The 14,479-nt window shown below is 37.9% G+C and overlaps 1 protein-coding gene across 1 annotated transcript; it reads left to right on the forward strand.

Annotated features, from left to right (window-relative positions):
- On the forward strand, positions 3,116 to 6,709 carry LOC109227013 (plant intracellular Ras-group-related LRR protein 6-like). The gene is made up of 3 exons (XM_019391999.1): positions 3,116 to 3,488; positions 4,901 to 5,070; positions 5,669 to 6,709. Exons 1-3 carry the CDS (start codon positions 3,243 to 3,245, stop codon positions 6,342 to 6,344), a joined length of 1,092 nt encoding a protein of 363 aa, XP_019247544.1. The 5' UTR covers positions 3,116 to 3,242; the 3' UTR covers positions 6,345 to 6,709.

The raw sequence follows: 14,479 nt of genomic DNA on the forward strand, positions 1-14,479 counted from the left end.
CTGATAACGTGTTATAAAACAAAAAGAGGAGAAGAAGAGTATCGAAGAGAAAAGTAGGGAGAGAGAATTCTAATTGATTTGGAGTCAATTATAATGGAATAGATACCCTCTATTTATAGGAAAAAAGTGACTTAGCCACCAAGTAACAAACCCTAAAATCTCTCTAAAATATAGACATTCATCATAAATAAAATACTATTTATAACATATGATTTTCTTTTTTTGTTTTCCTTTAAGTATTTGGCATCAAAATTCACTAACTTAATTAATTCGGATTCTACTAGGAAGGTGTTACACCCCAGGTTTTCATGCGTGAACTTACGCCATAAATAAAGTAATGAAAGTCCAAAAATGAGATATTATATTTTGCATTTTCGTATGTTAAAGCGTCGTCATACGTTAAAGCCTCGTCGTAAGATTAATCGACGTAAATTTGGGAATGAGATTTATTTTGGGATTATAAGTATTACGTTATTTATATCAAGCGATAAATAAGTGTTATGAAGGATAAAGGGGTACACGAATTAAAGAAAACGAGTTTCGTTGAAAATGGACAAATTGAAATAAAATACGGGTCAAGCGATAATACTCGGTATTTATGGACTAGTACCATACAAGGTACCACATGACCAAAATAGTAAGGTGTATAAGGTATGTGAAAAGTGAGTAATATTTCAAGTAAGTGGGAATAATTCTCAATTATGCAGGTAATTGATTAATTACCGGGTAACAGAACATTACCCAGTCAACTAATAAGTGGATAAATTATTAAACTAACCCCCCACCCCACGTGTCAATAAGCCACAAGATTTGGAAAATGACTAAGTAGTCAATTTGCCAAGTGGCTAATGTGGTCATAACTTAATTCTGATAAGATTTTCAAATCTTATCCTTAGAAAGAATGCCTTGTAAAGGCTTTAAAGTCCCAAAAATTCAGCCTTCGGCTTAGAAGCCAAAAGACGTTAGGCAGAAACATTTTCCTTCATTAACAGTCAAATAACATTTGCATTCTTTGGTTTTAAAGAACCAAAAACGTGAAAGCAGAATCATTTTGGTTCATCAAATTCAATTTTTAGCCAACGTTTCAATTTCAAAGAGCTACCAATTTTGTTCTGAATCTCGATAATTTATATAAAGCAGACTTTAACGTTAAAGCCATTGATTCCAAGCCAAAAGTTAACAAAGATAAGACTTAAAAAGTCTTAGCTCTTTTCAACGCTAGGGACTTCTGCCTTGGTTTGAAACATTGGATATCCCTTTGTTCAAAAACGTTAGAAGGTAACTACACCAAGACGTGAAAAGCAGAATAATTTCATTCCAAGAAATTCGAAGGATTCAATCAAATCTCGTTCAACACATTTCACTGAAGCAGAAGCTTCATTTCATTCGAATAATTCCAAGAACAGGTATGTTAAGGCACTTCCTTCTTTCTTTTGGCATGATCTAATGTGAAATGAATACGCTATTTCATAATGAATCTACTCCTAGAAACTAAGGTTGTCCATGTTGTTCTTTCCTTACAAAGTTATTCTAAGAAAGTATGTATGATCCGTAAGTCCTAGTGAAGTTCATATTAAGGGTATGTATGTCCATAATGTTCTTATGTCACTCCGAAAGGTTTAGAACGTGATCCCATGAGTCGAGCATGCATTATATATATATATGTATCTATTTTACTCTACCGAGCTGCGCTATAGACGGCCGGGTATGGCACCTATTGTGCAACCACTGATCAGTTGGGTTTACCGAGCTCCACGTGGCCGGGTATGATTCTACCGAGCCTTATGATGGCCGGATACGTTTTTTACCGAGTCCTCTTTGAGGCCGGGTACGATATGATGATGATGATGCCCACAGAGGCGAATGTTTTTAAAAGTTTATGTATATATATGTATTATGCATTTCATGTCGGTAGTCCCCAGTGGCACTCAGATGTTACAGGTTGTAGCTCCTCTATCTCTCTTTACATTACTGTTCTTGTCAATGCTTTCCTACCTTACATACTCGGTACTTTATTTGTACTGACGTCCCTTTTGCCTGGGGACGCTGCGTTTCATGCCCGCAGGTCCCGATTGATAGGTTTACAGTCCTCCTATTAGGCTATCAGCTCAGCGAAGGTGTTGGTGCGCTCCATTTGCTTCGGAGTTGCTTGTTTGGTTAGTATGATTTAGACGTGTATTGTTTGGTATGGCGGGACTCTATCCCGACCTTTATGACATTTATGTATTCTTAGAGGCTTGTAGACATATGTCGTATACGTGAAAAATTGTACGGCCTTGTCGGCCTATGTTTGAGTTTATAAATGATTATGTTGGCCTACTAGACCTGTATGTCACGTGTATATAATGATGTAATAAGAAAGATACTACGTTGGTACTCGATTGAGTAAGGTACCGGGTGCCCGTCGCGGCCCATCGGTTTGGGTCGTGACAGAAGGTCTACTAAAAAAAGTAAAACACCTTATTCTAAGTATTGCTATTCTTAAAGATCAAACTCGAAATCTCCCGTTAAGCGAGCCCATTCCTACCATCCTATCAAATGTCACAATGATCATTGTATTATTTTGCATCATATAAAAATACATATATTATTATTTGCCACACAACAATCTATATAATTAATGAACCAAACACCCCCTAAATTAAAAAAAAAATGGTGAAAGAAGTGAAAGTTTTTTTTTTTCCTAATATTAAATTCTTTAATAATCCACAAATCAACATGTGCCGCACGTCTCCTTAACAAATTCAGTAACAATTGAGAATAGCACTTGTCTTTGTAACCTTGAAAGTTGAATGAAATGAGAACAATGCATTTTATTTTTGATTAATTAAATTAAAACAAAGAAGAAAAGTTTCCGATCACACAATCCCTTATACAAACAATTCATAAATTTTAACAACAAGTTAAAACTTTGTTTTTTTGTCAAAATTTAAAAACAATATCGGATAAGAGACGGTCTCAGAGTATATAATTGACTTTGATTTTTTCCCCTAAAAGAACTTGTGTAAAATATTCAAAGACATCCCTCTAAAGAAGGCATATATTATATTAAAGAAATCCCTTTTTTTCTCCGCGGGCGGCGCTTGGGCACCTCCCTTCCCTATAAGTGTTATTCTCTTTGCTTTCTGTCACCGCACACAACTAACAACCCAACTTGTCTCAATTCCCAATAAACAATAGGAGGAGTAGTTAACACATAAAAAGTCATTTGGAATTTCAATCATAAATGCAAATGTCTGAAGATGCTGTATGAGAGTCAAGAGATGCGAATGAGAATGGAAGTTGGAAAACAACAACCGTTTGAAAGGAAGAGTAGGAGAACAACAAGTAGAAGAAGTACGATAACTATCGTAGAAGAAGTAGATGAAGAAGAAGAAAGGCTTGAGATTGTGGATCTAAGTGGAATGTCTATGGAGTCTCTTCCCGTCAATCCATCTATCAATTTGGGAGCTATCTGCAAATTGGACCTCTCCAAAAATAATCTTCAGGTTAGTCCGAAAATATTATTTACATGTTGTTTGGTGCTATGAATGTTATTTTCCGAAAATATTCTCTCAGAAATATCTTTTTTTAATTTGGTGGAAAGTGAAAAATATTTGTTGGATTTTTCTAATTAAAGATTGATAATATGTTAGCAAATATACATTTTTTGAGTAAATATGATAATTCTAAGTTTCTGTAGTCATATGAAGTTAAGAGTTAGAGTTAATTGTAAAAGAAAAATTTCCACCCAACAAGTAAAGTCTATTTTTTTTTTCTGATAAACAAACACTAAAGGATGACTTATTTTCTGGAAAATATTTTTCCATACTAAACACACCCCTTGTATCTTCCATTTTCCAATTGCTTTTGGTTCCTTTTTTCTGCATGTCTGATTATGTTAAATTTCTTCTGTTTTTATGCGAAGAAAATAGTGACTTTACCTTTGTCCATTTTATATAAAGAAATTACAATGAATTTGAAAGTCAACAAATTATTTTCTTTTACTAATTTTGATTTAATTATAAGCAATTCCGATTAATCATACTTTTAATTTGTGTCTCTTTTTAAGTATGTAGTTAACTTTTGTATTGCGGAAAAAAATAAAACCTAAGGTATACTCGATGTTCAAATGTTTTCAACTTTGATACCGTAAAATAAAGAGATTTTTGAGCAAAAGACATTCAATGCTCACCTTGACCAATTTGTAGCGGAAGCTCTCATTCTCAATAACGTAATAATCACTCAACGGAGGTTTGTAACCGAAAATTAGATAATATTACCACGGTGTATTTGTTTTCTAAACTTTCAAATCAACTAAATATTATTGACTATGTTTCAATAGATGACACATTTTACTTATCGAGAGCCAATTTGTTTAAATTTTGAGGCTAAATTAAAATTAGTTCAACTCAATATTTTAAAATTAAAATTTAAATATTCAATAACTATACGAAAAGTACTATAAGTTGCATTTTTTTCTCTCAATCATATAAATATGAGGAAAAAATATATTTTAAAATGTTGGTCAAATTTCACACAGTTTGACTCTCGATAAGCGAAATGTATTATCTAAATTGAAACAGAGGGAGTAGTAACTTCTAGAAAATATAAAATTGTTAGTATAATTTTTTAATATAAATTTTCATTTTAATTTGAAAATTTCGGGCACGTTTTGTTTTAATTAAAATTGTTCAAAAACTTCTCCGATCTGAATTGATTAAATTAAATCTTGAAGTTTTAGTAATATTTATCTTTTAATAAAATGACGTTTTACCTATATAAAACCTGGATTACTTTTCCAATTTATCCGTATTAAGAATTCAATGATATTTGTTCAACTTTTGATTATTAATTCTAGGTTTATTTTATTATCTGATTGTGACTAATTAATACTCTTGTATTGATTAATTTTGGGTAGAGTATACCAGAATCTATAACAGCCAGACTGCTCAACTTGGTGGAGTTAGATATGCATTCAAATGAGCTCAAGTCCATTCCCAACTCTATAGGCTGTCTCTCAAAGCTCAAAGTTCTCAATGTTTCTGGAAACCTCCTTCTGTCGCTCCCTAAGACTATTGAGAATTGCAGGTTCGTTATATAACAACATTATTAAGTGTTCAGCTTCATTATCTTTTGAGTTGCTCCATTCGTACCAATTTATGTGATAAAGATTGATTGGGAACGAAGTTTAAAATAGAAAAAAGATTTTTGATATTTATGATCTAAAATAAGCTACAAAAATTTATGTGGCTATAAACATCAAGGATAAAATGGGAGGCTAAAAATTAAATTGCTACTATTAAATATAAAAGATGTCTTTTATTTTTTTGATTATCTAAAAATAAGAGTATCATATAAATTAGGAATGATGGAGTATCATCTTTGCGTGGTTTTGGATTCATCGTAGAATGTTTCATTGACTATGGTTCAAGTAACTAGGTGCTTAATGTGACAACTTTTATATGCGAGTCTAATGTGTTGTTTCTATTAGTGTGGTTTTTTTAATATTATCAATGTGCTTTATGTTTAAGTCTCTCCTCCTATCCTCTTTGAACCTTGTACTGCATATTTCATGAAGAGTCTTAACTTAATTTTATGAATTTATTCCAACAAATAATTTATCGCTGGTGCTATAAGCAAAATACTATATACTCGTGACCTAATATTTTCTTCTTCTCTCTTACAGATCGTTGGAAGAGTTGATTGCCAACTTCAACATGCTTACTCATTTGCCAGACACCATTGGATTTGAGCTCATAAATCTCAAGAAGCTTTGTGTAAATTCAAATAAACTAGCATACCTTCCTTACTCTACCTCTCACTTAACCAACCTTCGTGTATTAGATGCCAGGCTAAACTGCTTGAGGTCTCTCCCCGATGATCTCGAAAACCTAATCAACCTCGAAATCCTCAACGTTAGCCAAAATTTCCAGTACCTCACAAATCTTCCCTATTCAGTAGGGTTTCTCATTTCCCTGCATGAATTAGATGTTAGCTACAACAAGATCTCAGAGTTACCGGATTCCATTGGATGTCTGAAGAAGCTCCAAAAGCTGAGTGTGGAAGGCAACCGTCTCGTTTCTCCTCCACCGGATGTGGTGGAGAAAGGAATAAATGCAGTGAAGCAATACTTGTGTGAAAAGATAAACGGATTGCATGACAAGTCTCCTAAGAAGCAATCTTGGTTTGGGAAGCTAGCTAGGTGCAGCACCTTCAATGGCCCCAACATACCGAGAGATCATGATGGGGACGGGTTTGATAGTCCGAACCGTCGATCTATTGATGCAATTGCCTCTCCGAGATTTCTGGTTATGCTTTCTCCTCGTCGGCTCCTCTCTCCCAAAACCTACTTCTCGAAATAATGAAGTTATTTTGATGCAAGAGTAAACTTGCATTTATTCTTAATTTGCCAAGACTTAGCAAGTTCCAAGGGTGTGATTACGTTGCTCTTGCTTTCTTTCGAGTTTGAAATCGTGTGAGCTTGATGAAGATGTATATTGTGTCATGTATACTTAGCTTTGAGATCTTGAGATTGTATATTACAGATTTTAGTAGAGTTTGCTTTTTTGATATTGGGGTTGGCCGTGGTTAAAAGCTCGAGGGTTCAGGGTCCATCGGATGAGTATGTCTACGAATAGAAACACATTTGATTCTGGAAAAGGATAGTTTTATTTAAGACATTTCGCCGTTATATCTAATAATAAGTGCTTCACTGTTTTGCTTTACATCATTACATGTTCTATGCTCTTTATACCTCTTAATCTAATAAGAATTGCTTGCACGGTTTTCACGATTACGTCCCAAGGTAGCTAACAGTATCTCTTTCTTTCTTTATGTTTGTGTTGTAAACCAAGCTGGATTAATCGCCATTTCAATCACTTAAGATACCACGAGAGTATATCGTAATTAGGTGAAAAATAGGACTTCAAAGTACAATGAGAAAGAAGATGCTGTGTGGGGAATTATGGAAAATATATAACAACGATGATATTTACTTTTTGAGTATTTGAACCGAAGAACCGTGCCGAAGAATGCATAGTAACTCACAACTCTACACATGTCACAGATCATCTTTCTCAACTGAATAAAAATCATACGTATGAAAAACAAGATTCAATGATTAGTCACAGAAAAAAAATTTCACAACTTCAAACTAAAATATAAACGTGCAACATGTTGAGGGGTATACCGACGAAACAAGTGTGATCTTCCCTCGCTTAACCTCAGATCGCCTCTAAATCCTGTACCTGGCACATGAAAGGAGTGGTGTGAATCATTGACTCAGAGAGAGATTGTCACGCCCCAATCTTGGGAAGCGGGACCGACGCTCAACTCAAGAGATATCTCAGTCAAGTAAGCCTACTTGATGTCTATTGCCCAACATTGCTCATGAGTGATTCATGAATAAAAGACAAGAGATAGGCAATGAGAGGATAAGAGGTACAACATCATATTTCATTGCTTACAGGAGCTTCATTAATAATTACCAAAAGATTACAAGTTCACATTTAGACGTGAAAACATCCGACAACTACAACAATATTTTTAATTTTTTTTTCCCCCTTTCAAAACACATCCTACAGCATGTCTACGAAACCTCTAAGTAAACAAGAGATTAATATGGAATTTTCTGGTAACAAGGCCACAACTATACCTCAAATTAAAATATATGTACAAGAATCAAAATGACACAAGGCCCCAATATGAAGTAGGCCCCAGTACTTGCCCTTTCGACGTTAAAAAGCGAGGAGCCGGCCAAAAAGGCCGAAGTTAAATACCAATTACGGCCGTACTGGAGGGATGGGAAGTCGATGAGGAAGATGATTATAGAATTCCTAGATCGTTCATAGCTCCTGATGATACCGACGCCACCAAATCTACGGCGAAGAAATGGAGCAAGTTATATTGACCGAACACCTGCCGGATCGAAAGGTATACCTGGGAATAGGGTTGACCCCTGGGCTTAGGAAAGAACTCATTAGTTTCCTTAAAATTAACATATCTTGTTTTTCCTCGTCCCATCTTGATATGACAGGGATATCGCCGGAGATAACACTCGCAAGCTGAGTTTGGATCCGAAGTTCCACCCGGTTAAACAGAAGAGGAGGCCTCAGTCCGTAGTCAAGCATGCCTTCATCAAAGACGAGGTATCTAAACTCCTTAAAATAGGTTCCATTCAGGAAGTTAAATACCCGGACTGGTTAGCTAACGTAGTGGTAGTGCCTAAAAAGGAAAATTTAAGAATGTGCATAGATTACAAAGACTTGAACAAGGCACGCCCTAAGGACTCTTTTCCTTTGCCTAACATCGATCGCCTGTTATTCCGGTTCAGCTTGAGGTCTAGCCTGGGGCATTAGAGGAGGAGCGGAAGAGGCTTGAGAGGTTCATGAGGTATAGTCCACCTACTTTCAGTGGTATAACTACCGAGGATGCACAGGGATTTCTAGAGAAGTGTCACCCTATTCTCCATACCATGGGTATTGTGGAGGTGAGCGAAGTTGCTTTTACTACATTTCAATTATCGGGAGCAACGTATCAGTGGTGGCAGGTTTACGAGGAAGGTAGACCAGCCAATGCATCACCACCCAGTTGGGCTCAGTTTTTAGATATGTTCTTGAGGGAGTTTGCTCCCCAGACCCTTCGGGATGCATGGTGCACATAGTTCGAGCAGCTGTGTCAGGGAACCATGACGGTGTCAGAGTATGCCATCAGGTTCAGTGAGTTATCCCGTCATGCACCTACTTTGGTTCCAACAGTCAAAGAGTGAGTTCGTAGATTCATTGAGGAGCTCAGTTATGATCTTAAATTCTACATGGCTCGGAAGTTGTAGACTGATACTTCATTTCAGCAGGTGATGGAGATTGCTAGGATGTTAGAGCATATTCGGGGTGAGGAGATAGAGGATAAGGAGACCAAGAGGTTTCGAGGTGCTGGAGGGTTTAGTTGATTCTACTCTTCAGAAATGACCATCATGGTGGAGGCTCGGGTAGTCGGCCACTCTAATTCACACTTCAAACTACTCGTGGTGCTCCAGTTAGTCAGGGTACTCATATGTGGTAGTCATCTTTTAGTGCACCACCGGCACGGGGTTCCTACAATGATTATTCAAGTTATCCGGCACAGACTTGGTACGTGCGGCCACGCCCGCATAGGGGTTGTTATACGTGTGGTGATACTAGGCACATCATGAGAGATTGTCCTAGACTCGGAAGGGGTGGATTTCATCAGGGCACTCAGGCTACGAGCTCCATTCCAGTTGCTACTCCACCTGCACAGCTAGTTAGGGATGGAGGACAAGCGGGTAGAGGGCGCCTTAGGGGCCCGACCCATTGATACACTTTTTCTATGGCAGGGCTAAGGCCGCTACACTAGATGGTATCATTGCAGGTATGGTTTCGATTTGTTATAGAGGAGCACTATCCTTATTTTGATTCTGTTCTGCTTATCGAGGTGAGTCCTCCTATCATGCCTCACATATGGGTGAGTTTTATGATTTTGTACTCTGCTTATGTGTTTACCCATGTTGGGAGATTCTATGGTGGTAGACCGTGTCTATCATTTTGTTTTGTTCACTATAGAGAGCTTTGAGGCTAGAAGGGACTTTCCGTTACTCATTTCGGTAGGGTTTGATATGATTTCTGGATGGTTTGGTTGCAATTTGTAATTTAGATGTTCTACTAGTATGGGAAGTCCGTTACGTGTTGTGATTTTGTTTTGCAGAATTGAATTAGTGTAAGGTTTCTGCTAGTATGATGTGAATTCTACTTGTGATTCAGAGTTGAGGGTGAGACCCTCGCATTTTCATGCGGTTTGATATGTTTGAACTGGGTTGCGTGCTGCGGTGGAGTTATATTAGGATGGGATCCTCGTGATTAGTTCATATGTTTTGATTCTCCCTTAAGGAATTGATTCGTAGTATGATACTGATAGGGAGTTATGCCTGTCGACAATTCTCTCACGTGTTTCTCTTTGCATATTTAGTCTTATTCGCGTTGTGCTTATTGGGTTTAGCTTGCGAGGTGTGTGCCCAGGCGGCGTTAGATGTGACTTGTTGATTTGAGTGAATGTTCATGGGATCTTTATGTTTCTTGAATTTTTGTTAGTGTTGTGAATGTTTGGAATGGGGTTCTAGCTATTTTGAGGTTAATTGCCAGTGTGGGATTTGATTATGGGCAGTTATGGTGGTCAGAGATGTTGTTATGGGCATATGTGGGATGTGTTACATCGTGTGGTTGTACCCTGTGGGTGCAGGTATGAGTTATTGCAGATGGATAGGCTGATACCGTGTGTTGATGATGGAATCGAATCTTTTGGAAATGACCGAGTGGTGTGAAATTTTGTTCTAAGGTTATCAGTGTGGGTGGACGGAGTAATTTTCAGTTGAGATGGTGTTGGCGAACTTATATTGATTGGGGTGACGTAGGATAACCTGTGAGTATATGCATGGTGAGTTCATTTAGTTATTTTCGTGGCTTCGAAACACTTCCTGGCAAGTTCAAGGACGAACATTTGTTTAAGAGAGGGAGGACGTAACGACCCAAATGGTCGTTTTGAGAACTAGCATCCTGTTCGGTGGCTTAAGGTCTCGAGCAGCTTCGTGTTATGTATTATGACTTGCGTGTGTGGTCGGGTTCGATTTTCGGATAATTCGGGATTGATTCAGAAGGATAATTCTTATTTTATAAGCTTAAGCGGAAAGAGTTGACCGGAGTTTGACTTTTATGTAGACAACTTTGAAATGGTTTTTGGTGATTCTAATAGTTTCATATGGTGATTTTGGACTTAGGCGTGTCCGAATTTGAATTTGGAGATCCGTAGGTTAAGTTGATGCAATTTGGCAAAAATTGGAAAAGTTGAAGGTTTGGAAGGTTGAGAGGTTTGACCGGGAGTTGACTTTGTTGATATCGGGTTCGGATTTTGATTTCGGCTGTTGGTGTAGCTCCGTTGTGTCATTTGGATCTTGCATGCAAAATTTGACGTCATTCCGGGTTGATTTGATATGATTCGGTGTGAATTGTAGAAGTTGAAAGTTCATTAAGTTCGATTTGAGGTGCGATTCATAGTTTTGATGTTGTTTGATATGATTTAAGGCCTCGAGCACGTCCGCGTTATATTATGGGACTTGTTGGTATGTTCGGACGGGGTCCCGGGGGTCCGGCTGTGTTACGGATGGGCTTCAGGCCATTTCGTCATGCTTTAGAGTTGTTGGTTTTCTGATGCTTTAGGTACTCTATGCGATCGCGTGTATGCTGTCGCGATAGCGATGTGTTGTGGGTGCTGAGGGGTGGTTCCTCTTTGCCTTCGCATAGCTGTTTTTCTAAGTCGCGTTCGCGTCATGAAGATCGCGATCGTGTAGTGCTGTGGAAGGAGGTAGGCTCGTTGGCTTACGCGATCGCGGAAGGTGTTGCGCGTTCTCGCTGCTTTGGTTCGTTGCCTTTTGCGATTGCACTGTTGTTTACGCGATCGTGTAGTGCATTTTATTGGACAGTTATTGTTCCTTCTTCACGATCGCATGTGTATTTCCGCGATCGCGATGTGCAAATGCCTGGGCAACATATATTAATTCCCAAATCGAGGGTTTTGTTCCATTTATCATCTTTTTGAGCTAAGGACCTCGGATTTGAGCGATTTTTGAGGGGTTTTTCACGTGTTGGTTGGGGGTAAGTGTTCTTTACCCGGGTTTGATTATATTTTGTGATTCTATCTTTGTTTTTAACATTAAATTAGTGAACTGAAAGAAAGAAAATGGGAATTTTTGTAAAATCTTTCAAAAATGTAAAATGAGGATTTGAAGGACAATTTGATATTGGAATTTGTTAATTTTGGTATGGTTGGACTCGTATTGGAGTGTGTGTTCATATTTTGTGAATTTTATAGGGTTCCGAGGTGCGTGCCCATTGACTTTATGGGTTGACTTTTCAGTTTGCATTAAAGATCGAAGCTTTATTATCCCAAATTGTTTCTTATGGTTTTTATTTATGATATTAAGTTATTTTGGCTAGATTTGAGCCGTCCGAAGGTTGTTTCACATGAAAATGTTATTTTAGAGTATCGGTTTAGCTTCTTTGATGTAAGTATCTTGCGTAACTTTGTGTGGGGGAACTACCCCTTAAGATTTGAGTCGTTTGTGCTATTTGTGTCATGTGAAAGCGGTGTATGCGAGGTGACGAGTACGTACTCGGGCTTATATGTGGAAATTTACCGGTCTAGACTCTTGGGCATCTTTTATGTACTTATTTGGAATTGTTAGCACATGTTATATCCTTTATTAGTCATGTCTACTATCATATGCTTTATTTGCAGTTGTCGTTACATGTCACATTCTTTACTTGTCGAGTTTGCTCTTATATACTTTATTTGGAGTTGTTACCACTTTAACCATTACATGATAACTTTTATTGTTGAGTTGCTCTCTGAGATTATTGTTACATGATAACCCTTGTTGCCGGTTTGTTCTCATGCCTTTAGACGTAGTACTAGCTCATGTCATCTCTTTCATTGTTAGCATAATTCATACACTAGAATTCGGAGTTGCTATTTCATGGAGACACTTTCACTATTGAGTTTATCCTTAAACAATTAATTGGGTAGTTATCGAGAGTCATTGATATATTAATTGAAGTTGTGTTTAAAGGAGGTGTTGTTCTTTGTTGAGTTACTTTTTCATTCATTTTGTTGTTATTGAGATTCTATATACGTTGTGTTGAGCCGTGGGCTATTGGTTGTGAAAATATTGATATCGTTGAATCGTTGGAAAGGTTGTGGCCTACGGGCATTTTTGATACGAGTGATATGTTGTGTTGTTGTGATTATAGCACGTGTGAATTTTTGTGTGGGTTGGTTGTTGATATGTGGAGTATAAGGGTGGTATTCACCATTGTTGTTGTGCGGAGATAAGGGTTGCTATTACATGAAGTGACAAGGGTGCCTATTACACGGAATGATACGAGTGGCTATTACACGGAATTATAAGGGTGACAATTACACGGAGTGATAAGGGTGCCTATTACATGGAGTGATATGGGTGGCTATTATACAGAGTGATACGGGTGGCTATTAGAGATATAAAGGTGGCTAACAATATTGTCAAGGCGGAGTGATACACGTGGCTATCAGAGAGATAAGGGTGGCAATGTCAGGGATGATGTGTGATGGTGTGTAGACATTGTGTTACTGGTTTTTGTGTGATGGTGTGCTTTTCCTTGTGTTTGTCATATACCTTACGTGACTTGCTTTGTTGTTTCGATGAGCTATTCGATGTCTTAGATATTACTTGTTAACTTGTTCTGCAGTAGTACACTCGCACAACTATACACCGTAGCATGCCACTTATACTAGCTCAGAAGTATGAAACATGACGTTTATCAATCATGCCCATGTGTTCTTGTATTATCCGTTTCCATGTTGATATTGAGCATGTGACCATGATAGGCGGATTGTTATTGTGAGCCTGTGACCATGGCAGGCGGATTGTGATTGTGTGCCTGTGATCATGCCGGGCGGATTGTGATTGTGAGCCTGTGATTATGCCTGGCGGATTGAGATGTTGACACGTGAGTTGTCTATGCGGTTGTGATTCGAGATGTGGGCACGAGATGCCGCGAGTACCTAATGAAGGGTTGAGACCCGTGACTTGTTACTATGAGATGAGGTATCACGGGGTGATTCTGTTGTGAATCGTGTGTTGGAACCACTTGATTAATTGATCATTCGTTGTGTTCCTTATTTGGGTTCAATGATAGTTCACGGTATTCTTGTTGCTTTACTATTTATATCATATGTTGATTTTATTGCCATTTACTGATTTTTGCCTTCCATTATTAGCTATATACCTTTGTACTGCACAGGTGATCTTTGTCTGGTGAGTGTGTTGACTTATACCTCGTCACTACTCCACCGAAGTTAGTCTTGATACTTAGTGAATACTCACCGTGGTGTACTCATACTACACTTCCGCACATTTTTGTGCAGATCCAGGTACTCGGAGTCTGTTGATTGTTAGATAGCGGACCAGATATTGCTGCGGAGACTTCAAGGTAAACCTGCTGCCGCGTTCGCAGGCCTCAGAGTCACCTTCAGAAGTTATTTTGTATAGTTTAATTCTATTCCGAAACAGTTGTACTTAGAGATTTTCTTTAGTGAACTTAGTAGAGCTTGTGACTTGTACCTATTTTGGGATTTGTTGGCTTTGTATAGAAATTTTTGTTTTACGTTTAATAGTTGTTGGTTGAATTTTTCCATTAATTCAGTAAGTGTTAGGCTTACCTAGTCTTAAAGACTAGGTGCCATCGCAACATCCTATGGAGGAAAGTTGGGGTTGTGACAGTGTTGGGGGAGAAAACAAACAAATGGTTCAGAAGATGCTTTGTGGTTAAGGCTTTTTCCCCTTCTAACTAAGGGGTAAGGCTTTGGATTTGTTGGAACGCTTGCCTAATCATTCTACCAATACTTGGGATGAATTGGCGACAAAGTTTGTTTCATATTCCCCCCCCCCCCC

The sequence above is a fragment of the Nicotiana attenuata genome, chromosome 6, assembly GCF_001879085.1.
Source record: "Nicotiana attenuata strain UT chromosome 6, NIATTr2, whole genome shotgun sequence".
In the NCBI taxonomy this organism is placed as follows: domain Eukaryota; kingdom Viridiplantae; phylum Streptophyta; class Magnoliopsida; order Solanales; family Solanaceae; genus Nicotiana; species Nicotiana attenuata.